General features: G+C 31.3%; 1 protein-coding gene across 2 annotated transcripts; it reads right to left on the bottom strand.

Moving 5' to 3' along the window:
* Positions 1-1,537: 1,537 nt before the first annotated feature.
* ETL1 (SNF2 domain-containing protein / helicase domain-containing protein) lies at positions 1,538-9,455 on the bottom strand. Of its 2 annotated transcripts, XM_016324985.3 has the most exons (12): positions 8,677-9,455; positions 8,425-8,548; positions 7,827-7,867; positions 7,487-7,737; positions 7,225-7,405; positions 5,811-5,996; positions 5,294-5,467; positions 5,036-5,194; positions 4,162-4,239; positions 3,920-4,056; positions 2,263-2,481; positions 1,538-2,142 (listed from the first exon to the last, which is right to left on the bottom strand). In XM_016324985.3, the coding sequence occupies exons 1-12, from the start codon at positions 9,232-9,234 to the stop codon at positions 1,983-1,985; spliced, it is 2,268 nt and encodes a 755-aa protein (XP_016180471.1). In that variant the 5' UTR covers positions 9,235-9,455; the 3' UTR covers positions 1,538-1,982. The 2 variants fall into 2 exon arrangements, with proteins under 2 accessions (XP_016180471.1, XP_020970022.1); XM_021114363.2 differs by having other exon boundaries at positions 7,225-7,737; positions 8,677-9,403.
* Positions 9,456-19,494: the final 10,039 nt, after the last annotated feature.

The following is a 19,494-nucleotide window of genomic DNA, read 5'->3' as shown; positions in this document are numbered from 1 at the left end:
CTGACAGGAAGGACACAGAGACACTAACAAGGGACACAACTTATTTTTTATTTTTTCTTTTATTATTCTTGTTAATTTTTCATAATTATATTTTTTATTGTTATATTTTTAATCTCAAATTTTTTGAATGAAAAAAAAAGAGAAAAAATTGAATTTTCATAATTTGTTCTAGTTTATCACCAAATAGAATACAAGAACACAAAATTTTATGTCTCTGTCCATCAGTGTCTTGTCCTGTTTTGTTCTTAGAAACAAACGCAGCCTAATGGACTGTTTTCTATAGTGTGTTGATTACCTAACATTTCTTATTAAAATAGTTACCACGTTGATAAATCTTATATTATTGATTGATATTGATCTTAATTAGCTTGTTGCAAAGAGAAGGAACTTTAACAGAAATGAATGACATAACAAATTTACAGCCTTTGGCTGCCTTCCTCTTTCTTTCGTAACTTGTCTTCATTCAATGGTTTGCTTCTTGATTTTCCATTGCTTAGAGTCTTTTGGTTTTGTTTGACTTTATGAGCCGCCTTTTATTCCAAAACCCAAACTAAGTACTTAGGTTGTATGACTGTGTGTTGCTTACAAACATGATAATACAAATATGCAATGATGATGAATTTTTATGATTTATTTATTTATTACTGGACAAGTCAAGTGGATTAGATTTCCATTTATTGATTTTTCATTGATTAATGAATTACTGCATACACAAAACAGGATTCGAACCCTCAATACTTAAACAGACTAGCTAATCACTAGACTAACCCAACTCGATTTTATTATATGTACTTAAGTATATAAAAATATAAATCGCTTGAGCAAATCTTCTCGAAGAGTTTGACTGTAGAGTATCTAAAACCTTCATTTTATTGGGGCGTAAACGGAAATGTTTAGTAACCAAAGAAAATTAGCAAAAAACAGTCATAACTTGCCTTATTTAGCATTCATTAATTATCGTAACAATTAATAAATGCTAAATAAGACAAGTTTCGACTGTATTTTTTGTCTCCCTAGCATTACCCGTTATCAAAAATCTACAGGTAGGTTCATAAATGATGGAAGAATATAATGAATCACCATCCTACAATTACAAGTAGCTAGGTTTAGTGATAATTTTGTAGCTTTGTGTATTGTGTGAGAAATTCTTGGACTCTAATGTGAATGTTATATAAGGAAAGTGCTTTGAGTTAAAGCTTCGCACCATACCATCCAATTGCACTTTTTGAAGAAGCAATTTCGCCTTGGGATTTTTACTTTTTTTTTTTTTTTGTCAATTCGATGTAGAAGGTAAACTAAATTCAAAATGAAGAATATTCCCTAGCCTTTTGAAAGGACAATCTTCACTTCTCCCATATTGAATAACCTATGCAAAGAGGGACAAAAGGCTAGAAAAAAAAAAAAACTGAGCAAAACGTGAAAAATATTGAGCAAACCAAATTGAACATGTAAATTAACTCACTTGTGAAAAGGAACAAATATCTAACTAGATTACAAGAAAAACTTATCACATCTTGTCCACATAACTCAACAGGACTAATGCAGTAAACTAAGTTGAACTTATATTACAGATGTAACATATTAATAATTGTCTTAAGAGATATACCAGGAAAAGTGTGTAAAATATATGAAATGCAACATAAAGCTTTCATCATTATGGCTCTAGGAGAAATGTGTAACATATCTGCTAATTTCTACCATGACTTTCTAATCATTGTCATATTGATACTCAGACTAAGATAATTCACCTTCACTACTGTCTACTCACTAGTATATGGATATTAAGGCACATGTACAACTGCATGCCATTCTTACCAATTTGTAGGGCAGGTAATACCCATTTCTCCCAACCCTTCAAAAGGATAATACAAGAAGGGTACTTAATGGAGAATATTTAATTAAAAAAAAGGACTAAAGAGTCAAAAGGAAAATACTTGGGGTTATGGTAAATTATGCTTAAAACTTTTCTTAAGCTCAACATTTTAACTCAACAAAATTGCAGATAATATCTCTCCCATGGTTTTCTCAGGCATGTTGCCTTCACTAACCTCCTCCATGGACTCGAGGACAGCAGCATCGAGTACCAACTTTCTCTTCGCGATCTCATATACATTTTCATCAACTGTTCCCCTAGTTACCAACCTGCAAGAGAGTTCATAATGAGAATACAGACGAGTAGACCCATCAAATAATTTAGAGGTTTTCGACTTTTAGAAATTTCGTCAATGATGAGAGTGAAGGAATGAGATAACGGACACATACCGGTATATGGTTACAGGCTTCGTTTGACCAATTCTATGACAACGATCTTCTGCTTGTCTATCAATCTGTGGGTTAAAATCCATGTCATGAATTACAACTGTGTCAGCTCCCGTTAAGTTCAAACCTTGTCCTCCGGCTCTTGTCGATAGCAAGCATGCAAAAATGGAAGTATTGTTGTTGAATGTATCAACTATCGTTTGCCTTTCAGCCACCTGTGTACTGGCAATCAAAACATAGAATTTTAAATGAATAAGGGGAACGCAGCATTTGGTTAGTTTGACAATCATGCATATTGCACACACCTCTTCAGAATCAGTGGAGAGAGATGAAGAAACAATTAAGCATTCATTGGGTCTCTCATTAGATGAACCTAATATAGTAGTAATATATGAAAAGGAGCACGACCAACTCTGAGAAACTTTAGGATTAATGTGACACATGGAGTTCTACCATTAATGTGACATGGGAAACATAGCCAATTTCAGACAAACAATATATTATAGGGAGTTTACTCTCCATCAGTCCAGATTCAAAAGGATAATAAAATTGGCATAGTTTGAACAACTACAAAATTTGAAGCAAGGAAAGCCCTTTGGTGTATCTGGAAGGAATAAAACATAATATTCCCTAGGCAACTTTGTGATCCATAGAGTTGTTGTAGCAAAGGATAGTTTACAGTACCAAGAGTTGAATGTGGTTGTAAATGATTGCACGTATGGCTTCTATTTGCTATATAAAACACGTGATCTTTATAAAGAAAGAGCTTCCCTTCTCAGACATGTTGAGAGATTGGAAACCTATGCTTATATCTAACTCTCTTGGTTCTTTTGCTCTTATCCACTATTTTTTATTATTTTTCTCTTGATCTTAATGAAATTCCTCCTCCTAAAAAAAAATAAAAAAGAGGCCAGTTATAGATTTTATAGATTCTTTGATGGAGCAATGCTAGCCAAAATGCACACACACTAGTGCATGACTCAGTTCTTTCTTTATATTGACTGCTGAAGATGTGACAAATAGTACTTCCTAGTTTGCATGACTCAGCCGGTTATTTTCATATTCTACTACCAAACATTAAACAAGTATAGAAACAAGAAGAGACGACCAAAAAAGAAAAAAAAAGTATAAACCGAAGCAGAAACAGCTTCTAAACTGCTTTCTGAATTTTAAAAAATAAAACAAGAAAATAGAAACATATTTATGACATGTACATACAGTCATGCACACAACATTTATAGACAATAACTACGGCAGTGATGGATGTTTCATTTCAAATAATAGCACAAGCTTCATTGCTGCCATGAAACCGATCACCACTTAAAGATATATGTAGCCCAAAAAAAAAAAGAAAACCAAAAACAAAACAGATCGTAACAAACAGGAAATGGCACTTATTATGTATCTGTTTCCACCAAATCCATCATTCCACTTATAATCCAAATATTCATTCCATTTCAACGCTTTTACAACAACACTTCTTTCACATAATATTAAACTACAAAAAGAAAATACTAGATTGCATGCATCCTCATTCTGATCAATTATTTTCTTAATTTGCATTTATTTTAAGTCACAAACAAAATATTCCACATACGCAAGCCAAAAAACACCTAATATTATATCACAGAAAAAGTTTAAATGCCAAAAGTAGCAGTACCTTCCATCAAGTCGTTTGTAGGTCAACCCAATGACATCTAAGGTCCACTCCAATATGTCAAGCATTGACGTCCATTGACTAAAGATCAAGACACGATGACCCTCCTTCTTTAGTGAAGGAAGAAGCTCTGCCAAGGCCTACATTATCCAGAGAGTAGCTCAACTTCAGCAGACAACTATGCTAGCCATGTATAGTTGGAGATTATAAAAAATATAGACTCCTAAAAAAATGAAGAATCATACCCCACATTTTGCAGAAAGCATAACATGGTTTTCGGAAAGTATCCCTTTTCTATCATTGACACCATAGTGAAGTAAAAGCTGCAAATAAGAAATTTACAGCTTGAAATTTAAACTAGCACAACAAAAGAAACAGAAACAACAAAAAAGGAAAAAAATGAAACTTGTTAGTTAACATCATGTAAAAGCTTGTAAACAAATAAAACCAATCGTATGCAATCATTTAGCATAAACTTCCTTTCCTTTAGACAAAAAGCACAGGCATTAGGCACAATCATCTTGTAGGCCAAACTTGTTTCCACAAATGTTTGTGCAACACATATTGATAACCAGAGTTCACAAGGAACTGACCAGCACTACTCAGGTGAAAATGATGACAGAGAATGTTAGGCAGCAGTCGAAACAATGAGTTGTGGTGGATAAAAGAATAGATAAGAAAAGATTAGAAGAAACCATAACCCACATAAAGTAGTCTGGTAATGTCAGGCAGATCAATCAAGGCTATAGTTAAAATGTCGGCAAAACAATAGATATAGGTATTGATTTGAGAGGAGTTTAGGATTCAGATATAATAAATTACTAATTATATTGTGTCTCCTTCTCTTGGATAATCAAGAGGCTATTAGTGGCTCTTTCTCTCTTGTGAATCTATTACAGATAAGTGGCATGCACCTTTTATGATCCGAATAGATCAAGTCTCCTTACTATAAGTAGTTATGCACTGTTTGCCACTTTTGTGGCCCGTGCTCCAAAGTTGATCATACGAACTAAATTGGGGTTGATCTAACGTGGTTAGATTTTCTTGTAAATAGTATGAAACAAACACTTGAAGATGCTAGCAAAGTGAGGAAATGCATGCCCTTGGTAGAAGATTTACCCGGTGAATAGAGAAGTCGTTGTAACTTTTAAGTTCCTCTATAACTCTGTCTAAAGTACATTCAAAACCAAAAGCACCTATTGGATGCAACTTCCTAGCAAAGCGAATGACATCGTCATCATTATAGATTCTCCGTATCAGCAAGGGATGGTTAGCAATCTGGAACGATAGTACAGAAATAAATAAATAGAATGCTATATTAATGTCCAAAGATAACTGTCTATATTATAACTCAAAAAATAAAATGTAATCTAGAACCTTTCTGAACTGAACAAAGTAGTTATTTATTTGTCGGCGTGGAAGAGCTTCAAGAACAGATTTGGTGTTAAGCTCAGAGCACTTGGCTATCCGAGCTTGTGAGACAGCACGATACTCCTCAATGGCTTCCTTATAAGCATTTTCCTGTTGCTTTTCCATTACAACATATTCAACCTGCAATAACAATATTAGCCTGATTAAACTTTGCATTACATGACAAACATACCATAAAATCAAGGTTATATTGTTAAAAAAAAAGTTAAAAACTCAGTGAAATAAGCATGGTGGGTGAGATATACATAGACCCTAGTAGTGATGTGAACATGAATATGGGTAAATCAATAAGGTTTTTCGAATCTTTATTTTCTTTCTATTTCTATATTTTACTATATGAGTTTAAATTTTTCTCCATTTAACTGATAAATGCATTAAATATCAATAGCAGCGGGATCTCAATGTCTTGGATGGTAGCACTAATACAGTTTGTTCTTTTAATCTCTAGCACCATATTACATACCTTCTGTATTTTAGGAACAAGCTGCTGCATTACATCAGATTTCAAACGCCGCAAAATAAATGGCCCCAATATAGACTTCATACGACCGATTAAATCTCTATTGTCTGGATTGAGCAGCTTTTTTAAGTCAACACCTTCAGTAGCAAAAATATCAGGCATCATAAACTCCAACAACGACCATAACTCCTGCATAAATTCATACTTACTTCAGCAAAAAAATTATTTTATATATCTTTAGCTAGCAAAATACCAATTAGGGTGCTTGTCCAAATAAAAGAGTTGCACACTCCAACCAAATGCACCAAAGTACACTTTTCGGTTTAGAAACTAGAAATATAACTTATCCCGAGCTCATCGCACAATACATTTCATGGAAGTTTGCATTATGTGGCCTATAAACTTCTAGTTTCCCACCAGCATTCAGGCCCTATTACCAAAGACCAACTACTCTGGCTCGGTTCGTGGTTGGAAAAGAATTATAGGATTCTTAATTATTCCTTTTTGACTATTGATTTCATTGAGATAAGGTTAATTTTTGGCTTCCCTTTGATGCTCAGCACATGGTCATTTTAATGGGGTTTACTTAGCTGACATTCAAAGGCATTGCCATGTTGAGTGTTTTTACATAGTAAGCACAGTTTCTGGGATAAAAGAAGAATTTATTTAAAGATGTTACAAATTGGAGATAAGTTTCCGCTATACGAATTGGGATTCTTTTTTTATAAAAAAAGAGAATTAAAATAAAATTCATTAAGACATAAAGACAAGAAGAAGGATAATACAAAATGTGGGGATAAGTGATCCCTTATGCAAAAGCAAAACAAAACAAAATTTATCTATGAAACACTAAACCAGAACTTCCAAACTTTCAAATCATAAGCTTTGCACCAAATAGAAGCTAGGCATCTAATCCTGTCCCATAAAATTTGCTTGTTAGAAAATCTGTCATTGAAGGTGAGTGCAATTTGAGAAAGGAAAGAAAAGGGAAGGTTATAAATGGGGAAGGAATTTAAGGAAACAAGGGAAGAGGTTTTTAACATTGCCTTCATTTGAAAGTGCTTAAAAGAGAAATGAGCTTTACAATTTTACTCATCATAAAAGTAACTGAAAATAATTATAAATGATGTACATAATATTTCCATTTCAACAAGGATAAAACCATAGCAAAATATTTTCTTAATCACCCTAAAACCTCTGATTTCGAGATGTTTGGAATATAACTAGGTCACAGAGGCTTTAAGAAGCAATGCCACTTATTTCCCCTTTCTAACGCAACCTCCAAGAAAAGGAAAGGTATATAATGCTCTTAATGTACCCAAAGGATTGTTTTGTTCAGTAACACGAAACAGTTAAATGGACAGAAAATCAAAAGACAAGACTTTGGCAATGACATTCAATTAAACAGAATGCGTACATGTAAATCGTTCTGAAGTGGTGTCCCAGTCAACATCAATCGTTGGTTTGCATTCCGTGCAACAGCCATCAAATTTTTCCACCTAAAGCTATTTCTGTCCTTCAAAGCATGAGCTTCATCCATCAGCACGCAGCTCCACCTCCAGCGCTTCAATATTTTACGATCATCTTTCTGCTGTGGACTAGAGTGAATATAAATTATAAACATGTAGTTAACACCGGAATATTTTGTAGAAATGGCATCTCTGTGTAGACAAACGAACCTGTGCCGTTCAAAAAGTGAATAACACACAAGAAGAACATTAAATGGAGGAGGCAACCCTGCCTTCGAGAGGGAGTTCAACTCCTTGCAATATGCTGTTCGTCCAGCCCCATGGTATTGAAGAGTAGAAACTGACGGGCACCACTTCTTTAGTTCCCTTTCCCAGTTTTCCAAAACAGAAGCAGGACATACTATGAGATGTGGACCAGGATCATTATGCAAGTGATTCAACAAAGTTAAATATGTAATGGCCTGGTAGACAATAACAGATTTTACTCTAATAAGTCAATGATTAAAAATAAAAATGAAGGCATAATCAAACCAAATGGACGAGAACATACCTGAACAGTTTTGCCCAGGCCCATTTCATCTGCCAATATGGCTGTGCCATACATGAAAATCAAATGTTAAGAATGAGACTCATCACAATCAGCAAATAATCTCTAATGCACAAACTCATGGCATAATTACCATAAGAAACATAAAATCAAATAAAATAACTTAAATTTTGGACATGATGAGATGAAACAAGTCACCAGACATTACATAATTAAAGGTCCAATAAGAAAAAATAGGGAAACAAGGGGCAAAATTTTCTTATGATGAGGTTTTGGAGGAAAAGAGAACAGGGATAAATTATTTTTTAACAAATTATATTCTTAAATTAGTATGTTTCACAGTTTTACAATACAATAAGATAGAATAAAATGATTAATCATCACAAAACCTTTCTTCTTTTGTCTTTTTGGATAGAAAAAAGAAGATCAAGACAAAACCTTCAAAATCGTCAAGATTTCTACATGCATTCCCCCCTCATGCAACCAATCATCCCCTTTGAGACAAGCATCATGCAAAAAATAAAAAAAAAATGTAGAAATGAAACATCTTCAAAGCAATGCATACTTCCGATAAAGAACACTCCAAAACCCTACAACTTACCTCCTCCAATCCGCTTCCGATACAGTAGAAGCAAGAAGTTGACACCAACAAGCTGATACGGCTTCAGTAGAGGTTGAAAATCCGAATCCTCGTCCTCATACCCACACGCAACGTCTACATCGTCCTATTCAAAAATCAAAACCACACACACACACACAAACATAAAAAAACTTAACTTTATCTCACAAAAATTCCCAAAACCTAGAAATAAAAACCCAATGCGCCATCTTTTTAGTCTCTTTGAAAGCACACCTGAGTTACGATCCTCACTGAAGAAGACTCCACTTCAGAATACCTGTCGCATGCAGTCACCGACGACCCGAAAAGCTCCCCCTTCAGCTCCGCCGATATCTTTGCGCACTTGTGCAAAGCCCTACCAACCACATCACCTTCCATAACCTCTTCTTCCTCAATTTCCTCCGAAGAAGATGACCCTATTTCATACAATTCCGCAACATTCCTATTCCTATTCTGATTACTTTCCTCTTCCTCGCCATCTTCGTCGTCATCGTCGATGATGAACCGACGGCCACGATTCGGGGCTGCAGCTGCAGTGGAATTGTTGTTATCCACGTCAGCATCCTCCAGATCGTCCAATTCGACCGGAAAAGCTGCGGAAGCGCGAGTGATTTCAACGCAATCGTCGTCCTCGTCATGGCAATTGTTGTTGTTGTTGTTGTAAGCGAAGGACTCGATGGGAGGAGGAGAAGGAGGAGTAGAGTTGGGTCTCTTGAGGATTCGTGAGGGCTTGAACTGTTCTTCGTGTTGGTCCCATTCGTCGTCGGAGATTTCATAGTAGTCGCGCTTCATTCTATTTCCGTGTTGCACTGTTGCGTGCCCTAAAGATTGGAACTTTGAGGTTTATGGGAGGGAGAGAGAGAGAGAGAAGAATCAGAGAGAAAGGAAGTGAAGGGGGAAAAAGGGGGGTTCATGAAAGCGACGAGGGCTGGGCTTGGAAGCCATACACATGGCGCTTCATGGCAATCACTCGTTACTTGTTAGTACTTAGTTCCCCCGTTTTTTCTTTTTGTGTTAATTTTTTCCAAGAAATTGAAATATAATTTTTTTTGTTTTAACCTAAAGTTGGTGGGTTTTTTTACTAGTAACTAGTAAGGCATATATACTTTCCGAGGTAACAATGAGTAGGGTGTTCGCGGTGCGATTTAGTTCGATTTTAAGGGAAAAATTCATTCGATCCAAACGCTTAATTTATGTGCGGTGCGGTTTGGATTGGATGTACTTTTTTGAAGATCCAATCCAATCCGATTACAAGCGGTTTGAATTTGCGGTTTTTTAAATTAAAAAATTAAATACATATAACATGTCTTAATCAACAATGACATAACAAGTCTTAACATATCTTAAAAAGCCAACGATAACATAACAATAGAAATAAAATTATAGGTTAGTTAAAATAAATAAATAAATAATATTTTAAATATAAAATATTTATTAAATAATAATAATACATGAATAATAGAAAAATGTATAACAAATTGAACATGTTATAAATATAATTGTAAATATAATAATAAAATAATAATATTATAGTACATTGTGCGGTTTGGATTGGATCAGTTATGAAAAGTAGATCCGAAATCCGATCCAATCCAGCAGTTTGCAAAAAATAGAATCCAATCAAATTTGAATTAGTGCGGTTTTAATCGGTTTTCGGTTTGGATTGGATTGGATGAGCGGTTTAATTTAGATCGGTTTGGATTTGAACACCCCTAACAATGAGATTGGACTGGGATATGTAGAATACAGGTGTTTCACATCTGAGTAGTGTTAGAGTAACAGAATTCGGATCATGCGAGTTCCTTTATGATAAACGGACGGTCCGAGTTGTTAAAGACAAAGAACACGGAGGGTCCGATTTCCTTGTTTCGAAATTTAAATTTTCTCAATTCCAAATCGGACCATTTGATTTGTTCTGCAAAATTTTTAAATCAAGCAATTCGCAGGGTCCGAATTCTACATCTTGACACTCACAAAAAAGTGTCCCACAGATTTGTCTTGTACCCCATGAATCCATATCGGGGCACATCACATGCAAGACTTCCATATTCATAAAATTGAACCCAAAAAGACTTTGGTAGCATTTGATTTTAAAAATAGAATAAAACATACAATATAAGGATATAAAAATTAAGAGGAAGTATAGGGAGTCAATACATGTTTCATACAATGCATATGGGAGTTAATTTTAAATTAAAATTAAAGTATCGGATGTTTATTTAAAGTTGTTCACATATACTTATTTTAGAATAGTAAAGGTGTATTTGTGTGAATAATTTCAAGTATTTTAAATTGAATATTTGATTAAGTAGGATATCAGATGTTTATTATCCCTAGTATTCAAATGGTGATTCTGGATAGTATAAGTGTATTGTGTCTGATAAATTAGTAGTATTTTACCTTAAATGTTCGAATCTGTACGATAGCAGATGATTACGTCTTCTTTTTGGGGCAAAAGATCAACCATTGTACACATTATATACTTATTATATTGGCTTCCTAGCGGGATTCAAAAATTTAATATTTTATATTTTATTTTGTTATAAATTATATATAAAAAATAATTTATGAAAATATTTTTTTATTATATAAAATTAAAAAAAAATATTGATAAAAATATAATTATAAAAATCAGTAAAAATAACAAAAAATAAAAAATATGTTATATTTTTTATTAATTTTTTTGTATTTTTTGTTAAAAAAATATAAAATACATTAATTTAATATCTTAAAATATTATATATATCATCAATAAAGTATAATTTTATGTTTTATTGTCTTATGTATGTAAATAAACGTTATTTTTGGAACAACAATGTTATCTCTTTCATCTTGTGCTTGTAAAGTACATGCAATCAAAGTTAAAATAAAGCAATGATAGAAGCAACAATGAAAATAGATAGTGATAGAAACAACAATTTTTGCCACACAAAATAACTATAAAGTTGAAGAGAATAATTAATATTTTAGTGTTATGTGAAAATTAACATGGACTAACTAACCAATACGAGAAATTAAAAGGGTAAAAAAAGAAAATAATTTAAAAAGATTATTTATTTTTATATTCGATCTTTTAAAATGGAATATGTGATCCCGAAAACCTAAAAATAGATTTAAAATTAAATTTCATAACCTAAATTGTAATTGTATTAAAAAAAATTAATATCTAGATAATTTGCTTGTTATTCATAATAACAAAGAACACTCAAGTTTATATGGTATAATTTTCACATACTCACTTAAAAAATTGTAGGTTCGAATCTTCTTATTTTAAAAGAAAAATAGTTAAATTTAAAGTGGTTTATGAGATTAATCTCTTGCATTTGAAAAATTTAGAAATTTTAATTACAAGTGAATGACCTGACATGTTCTTTTTATACCAGACTAAAAAATACGGTGTTATTTTTGTTTTGATGTTAAATATTTGATGAAACGACATCGTTTAATCTTAATAATCATACATTTTTGTATCGAAGATAAGGCATTTTACAATTTATTAAAGTTAAATAACACCTTTTCATTAATAATTCAGTGCAAAAAATAAAGCAACGCCATTTTCGTCTAGTCTAAGATAAAAATGTGCAATTCTTTTAATTTTAGAGATATGTATAGTGTAATTAAAATTTTAAAGATTTTTTTAGTCTAAATAATCAATCTCAAAAACCATTTTAACGTTTAAATATTAAAAAAATGTTTTTATATATTCATTTAAAATAAAAACATTTTTTCTTCTATTTTGCATTTATTTTTGAATGATGTAATATGGTTGTTTTCCCAATAATAAAATTAAATGCCCGTTAAACAGGGTTGATTTTATTATCTTAATATTAATGACAATTATAAATTGGTCTTATCAAACAAAATATAATTAATGTGCATTATTATTTATTAGACGGCTATATTAAATATATTCATTAAATTTAATTTTAATATATTATTAAGAATAAAGTATTGTTTTTATTCTCTATTTGGGATAAGTTCCAAAGTTGTTTCTAATGTTTCAATCATCCTATTTAAGTCTCTAATATTTTAAAACTAACTCTATTTTTTCCTACCGTTAGGGATCCGTTAACAGAATTGACGGCAGGACAAAATTGAGACGATTTTGAAACATTAGGGACTTAAATAAGACGAAAATGTTGGAGACAAAAATGATACCTAAAAATAAATTTTAATTTTATCTTTTAATAATATTAATTTTTTATTATACATAGTATTCAATTATTTTTTAACCACATCTAAGTAAATTACACTTAATCATATTACTTTTATTTTAAATAAATTATTTTTTTATAATTTTACTCTTAATTAAAGATTGTTAGTTATCATGAAATGTTTGTATAATAACTAGTATATAAACTTGCAGAAAAGAAAAAAATAATATATATACAATAAAATATAAATTATACCTTTTGTCTCTAATGTATCAAATTTTTTTTTAAAATTATAAAAAATAAATTTATTTAAAATAAAAGTATTGTGATTAAGTGTAATTTATTTAGATGTGATTAAAAAATAATTGAATACTATGTACAGTAAAAAATTAATATTATTGAAAGATAAAATTAAATTAAAATTTATTTTTATGTATCGTTTTTGTCCCTAACGTTTTCGTCCTATTTAAGTCCCTAACGTTTCAAAATTGTCTCAATTTTGTCCCGCCGTCAATTCTGTTAACGGATCCCTAACGGCAGGACAACATTGAGTCAATTTTGAAACGTTAGGGACTTAAATAGAATGATTGAAACGTTAAGGACAACTTTGAAACTTACCCTAAACGTTAGGGACAAAAACGATACTTTACTCTATTATTAATGTAAAATAGTTTTAGATGTGTATTTAATTATGTAATTTTATATCAACAAAAATAACTATTGTTTTAATTAACTGGGGTCAGTCTAGTGATTAGTTCACTAGTTTATTTAAGTGTCAGGAGTTCGAATTTTATATTGTGCATGCAATAACATATTGACCAACGACAAATATTTAAACAGAGTTCCGATCTGCGACAGATTAGTCTTTGGCCTGCCGAATTGAACAATATTGTGGGCTAACCAAAAAAATAACTATCATTTACATTAACTACGTAAGTAGTTATTCAAAAAGATAGATGTAATTAGATGATGTGTAAAACGTTTTTATACTATCAGTGCAAGAAAATTAAACTCACATTAATTTAAAAATTTAATTTTGATACATAAAAAACGTGTGTAAATCAGTTTTACATGTACATTCAATTAAGTATTGACACGTGACGAAAATAACGACCTTTTTTTTATTTATTGACCACATAGATGGTCACAAAAGAACAATATAATTAAACAATTGTATAAAATATTTTATATTGTCAGTGTATTAAAGTTAAACTCATTAATTTAATATTCTTAAATAAATTTTTAAGCATATATAAAAATGTAAATTCTTAATATTTCATACAATTTGAATATTAAATTTTTTTAACTCCGCCTATGCTATACTTGCGGTACATAGCCGGTCCCAATCTCAGATAAAGGAGGAAGGTTGTGTTAGGTCTTCGACAACCAACATGAAAACATAGTCGAATAATCGCATGACATGAATCAAATACATTATTGCGCTAAAGTTAGGTCATTGAGTACGGTGTCAAATGAGTAAGAGCCGCTGTATTAGTGCCCAGATGTAGTGTTAAATGAGCAAGAGTTCCCGCGTTTTCGTGAACAGACGAGAGTAAATAAGTTAGTTCACAAAGTAAAAGGTAAATATCGGAGCGATAGAAAGTTGAGATTTGGGACATGGAACATAACAGAAAAATCCATGGAGGTGGTGGACACCATGACAAGGAGGAAGATTAACATTATGTGCCTATAAGAAACAAAATGGGTTGGTGCGAAGGCTAGTGAGTTGGATACGTCCGGTTTCAAACTTTTGTATACATGAAAGGTGAAGAATAGGAATGGGGTTGGTATTATTGTGGATAAGCAATGAAAGAAGTACGTAGTGGATGTAAAGAGAGTGGGAAAGATCGGATAATTTCTATCAAACTTGTGGTGGAGGAAGGTGCTTTTCATGTGATTAGCGCCTATGCACGGCAAGTGGGTTCAGACGAACAACACAAAATATAGGTTTTGGGAGGATTTAGAAAGTTTGGTCCAAGACATACTTTCGGGAGATAAGATTTTCTTAGGAGGAGATTTAAATGGCCATGTTGGAAGAGAAGTGACTAGGTATGGAAGTATTCACGGAGGCCATGGTTTCGGGGTGATAAATGCCGAGGGTAAAACTATTTTAGACTTTTCCTAAACCTTTGACCTTGTCATCACAAATACATGTTTTTAAAAGAGAGATGAACATCTTATAACCTATAAGAGTGGCATGACAAGCTCTCAAATCGACTTCTTTTTGTTGAGGAGAGTCGACCGAAAATTTTGCATTAACTGTAAAATTATTCCGGAGAGAGAGTTTGACAACACAAAATATGATACTCGTCATAGGTTTTCGCGTTGAGTAAAAGTTGAGAAAAAGACATCATATGAAGAACCCAAGGACGAGGTGGTGGCTGATGAAAGGTGAGGAATAAAGAAGCTTTTTAAGACGGGTAAGAGAAGAGGCAAAGTGGGATGGGAATGGAAGCACAGAAGAGATGTGGAGGGAGATGGCAGAAGTTATTAGAAGAACAGTAAAAGAAAATTTTGGTGAATCTAAAGGAATAGGACCAAGAGACAAGGAGTCCTAGTGGTGAAATGCGAGTGTACAAGAAAAGATAAAGATAAAAAGGGAGTGCTTTAAAGAGTGGTCTTTTATGCCGCAATGCAGATAATTGAGAAAAATATAAGGTGGCTAAGAAAGAGACAAAAGTGGCTGTAAGTGAAGTAAGAACAAAAGCATATGAGGGTATCTACTAGTCTTTGGGTACGAAAGAAAGAAAAAAAAAGTATATATAGAATCGCAAAGAGGCCTGAAAGAAAAACGAAAGATTTGGATCAGGTTAAGTGCATAAAGGATAAGGATGGAGAGGTGCTGGTTCAAGAGGAGAAGATTAATGAAAGGTGGAAGAGCTATTTCTACGAGTTATTTAATGAAGGATATAAGACTCTTCCGAGCCTTGGTCGGCTATACACAATGGAAGAAGATCAAACTTTGACTACTATCGAAGGATTCGAGACTTTGAGGTAAAAGATGCTCTAAAGTGGATGAAAAATGGCAGGGCATCAGGACCTGATAATATCCCGATTGAGGTTTATAAGGGCTTTGGATGAAAATGCATCAACTGGTTAACCAAGCTTTTTAATGAGATTTTAAGGTCAAAGAATATGTCTGATGAGAGTGGAGAAAGAGCACTTTGGTACCTATCTACAAGAATAAAGGAGATATACAAAGTTGCGAAAACTATAGAGGGATTAAACTCATGAGTCATACCATGAAGTTATGAAAAATGGTGATAGAACGAAGGTTGAGAAAAGAGACACAAGTAACAGATAACCAATTTAGATTTATGTCAGGCAGATTCACCATCGAAACGATATACCCGTTAAGAAGGATGATGAAGAGGCATCGTAGTAATAAAATGGATCTACATACGGTATTTATTGATTTGGAAAAAGCATACGATAGGGTGCCAAGGGAGGCCTTAGAAAAGAAGCGAGTAAGGATCACATATATTCGTGCAATTAAAGACATGTATAATGGGGCAACAACTAGTGTGAAGACTCAAGGTGGTGTGACAGAAGATTTTTCTATTGGTATACGATTACACCAGGGATCATCCTTAAATCCATACATTTTCACATCAGTCTTGGAAGTACTCACAAAGCACATCCAAGAGTCTGTGCCATGGTACATGCTTTTTGCCGATGATATCGTCCTTATGAGAAAGTTAAGGGAAGACCTAAATAAGAAGTTGGACTTATGGATATAAGCTCTACAAGTGTATGGTCTGCGCATAAGTCATAGCAAGACAGAATATATGAAATATAAGTTCGGTTTGAGAAGGGAAAACCCTAATATAGAGGTGAAGATTGGAGAAAACATCCTACGAAAATTTAAAAGTTTTAAGTATCTTGGATGCATCATACAGGATAATAGAGAGATTAAACAAGATGTAAATCATAGGATCAAAGTAGGTTGGTCAAAATGACGGAGTGCATATGGTTTTATATGCGACAAAAAAGTGCCTTTAAAACTTAAATGTAAATTCTATCACATTGCTATAAGACCGGCTATACTTCATGGTACGGAGTGTTGGACGGCCAAAGGGGAGTACGAACATAAGTTGAGTGTGGCAGAGATGAAGATGTTGAGATGGATGAGTGGTCATACGCGATTGGATAAAATAAGGAACGAAAATATAAGGGCGGGAGTTGGAGTAGCACCTATTATGGAAAAGATGGTAGAATCATGTCTCAGGTGATTTGGACATGTGAGAAGAAAACCGACAGAACACCCAGTTAGGAGGGTGGATGAGATGGAAGATGGACAAGGGATGAAAGGCAGAGGAAGACCTAAGAAAACCATCCATGAGGTGGTCAAACGAGATCTACATGTTAACGGTCTCTTTGTAGACATGATACATGACAGAGCTCAATGACGTCGTTTGATTCATGTAGCCGACCCCACCTAATGGGACAAGATTTTGTTGTTGTTGTTGTTTTGTTGAATATTAAATTTTTCTCTGTTATAGAGTATTTTAAATTACACATGTTAAATCACTGAGAAAATAGTCAAATTCGTCATTGAAAAATCACCCATTATTTAAATTGGTTCTCAATTTTTTTAATCAAATTCATCCTTTAAATATTTTAAGTTAGTCACATTAGTTTTTCTATTACGATCATTATTAGTGACGTCAAAATTTGATGATATGTCACATTAAGTAACACTACAATACATATGTGACCGTCTTAATTGACTACTAATTCAATAAATTTATAAAATTAAATCAAATTAATCTCAAATTTAAATAAATTTAAAATTAATTTAATTTAATTTTATAAACTTATCATATTAATAGTCAATTAAAATTTTATTTTCATAATATTAAATGAAAATGATAAATTTATCTTGTCAAACAAGCTATAATTATTGTGCATTATTAGACACCTATATTAAATAGGGGTTAAATTAAATATATTAATTAGATTTAATTTTAATACATTATCATTATAAAATACTTTTAGACGTACATTCAATTATGTAATTTCACATTAATAAAAATAATTATTATTTTAACCAGTTTAGATCAATTTAGTGGTTAACTCATTAATCTGTTTAAACAAGTATGGACCAACAAAAAATAACTAACATTTATCTTAATTACACGAATAATCATTAAAAAATAGACGTGATTAGATGTTGTGTAAAACATATTATACTATCAGTACAAAAAAACTAAACTCATTTTATTTTAATAATTTAAGTTTGATGTGCAGTTCAGTGTAAATAATTTTACACGTACTTCTAATTATATATTGTCACGTAACGAAAATAACTACATTTTCTATTGACAGCATAAATAATCACAAAAGAACGAAGATAATTAAATAATTGTATAAAATATTTTATATCTTCAGTACATCAAAATTAAATTCATTAACTTAATATACTTCAATAAATTTATAAGCACATATAAATATGTAAAATCTTAATTTTCATACAATTTGAATATTAAATTTTGTCCGTTATAGAGTATTATAAACTACGCAAATAGTTAAATTATCCCATAAATTGTTAAATTTAGCACTGAAAGATTATTCATTCTCTAAATTGATTCTCAATTTTTTAATTAAATTTGTCTTTTAAAAATTTTAAAATAGTCACATTAATTTTTTTTATTACTTTCGTTATTAATGACGTCAAAATTTATTGATATAGTATGTTAAGTAATATTATAACATACTTGTGACACTTCTATCGTATTAGTAGTCAATTATAATTATTCAAGTGTATTATTGTTAGTGTAAAATTAAGTCACATTAAGCAACAATAATAACAAAAAAGTTAATATGATTAACTTAAAATTTAAAAGATAAATTTAATTAAAAATTTGTTTAGAGACCAATTTAAAAAATAAATAATATTTTATAAACGAATTCAACCATTTTTTCTAAGCAAAAACTACACAAGTAGTAAAGTAGCGTAGTTGACAAATGAATGAAACAAATAGATGGCGCCATCGTAAAAATGAAAAGAAGAATGAACCAAATATATGGCGGCATGGAACCAAAATATATGGCGCCATCTCTTCACTGATAAATATGGTAGATTTTTCTTTTTATTATTACTACAGCATCTTCATTTTTTCTTTTAACAAATGAGTTCTCAGTTCAACATAAAAAGATTAAAAAAAAAAAAAACAAGGAAAATGACTAATTAGCAACTACGTAAGCCACTTTTAATAAAATTTTCTTTAAAAAATAATATTATATATTTAAGTTTTTTTATGAATTAAATTAAATAATAAAATTTAAAATAATACTGATTATAAATAATTTGTTATATTAGACAATTAATTTAATTAAATTTTATTAACAAAAAAAATTTGAATATGAAGTATTATTTTTTAAAAAAATTACTATGTTCTAGTCAAATAGTCAGCCGTCAACTACATCCTTATAAAAAGGAAAGAAAATAAAGAAAAAATATATTAAAAAAAACTATGTAATAAATGAGAAAATTAATTATTTTGACTTATATAATAAAATAATTTAATTTTAATATGTTGATAGTATAAAATATTTTATATAGTCATTTGATTATATCCATTCTTTTAAATAGTTATTCGTGTATTTAATATAAGAAGTAATTATTTGTGTTGACACGACGTTACGTAATTAAATTAATATGTAGTATTATTTTATTTTAATATTATATTAAAATTAAATTTATAATAAAACAAAAAGATAGAATAAACTACAAAATTCTATATTTATAAAAGCGTGTTGAAAATAATTAAATGATTTAGATTTTTTAAATTTTAAATTTTACTTTAGAAGGTAAAGTATGATTATTACTATTTATTTTATAGGTAGGACAAAGAAAAAATTTGAGAGAGAAAACATTCAATAGTGAAAGATCTCA

This window comes from Arachis ipaensis, chromosome B10, assembly GCF_059453495.1.
Source record: "Arachis ipaensis isolate K30076 ecotype BB chromosome B10, ASM5945349v1, whole genome shotgun sequence".
NCBI classification, from domain to species: domain Eukaryota; kingdom Viridiplantae; phylum Streptophyta; class Magnoliopsida; order Fabales; family Fabaceae; genus Arachis; species Arachis ipaensis.
The sequence above is the reverse complement of the archived record's forward strand: the minus strand, read 5'-3'. Positions and strand labels throughout refer to the sequence as shown.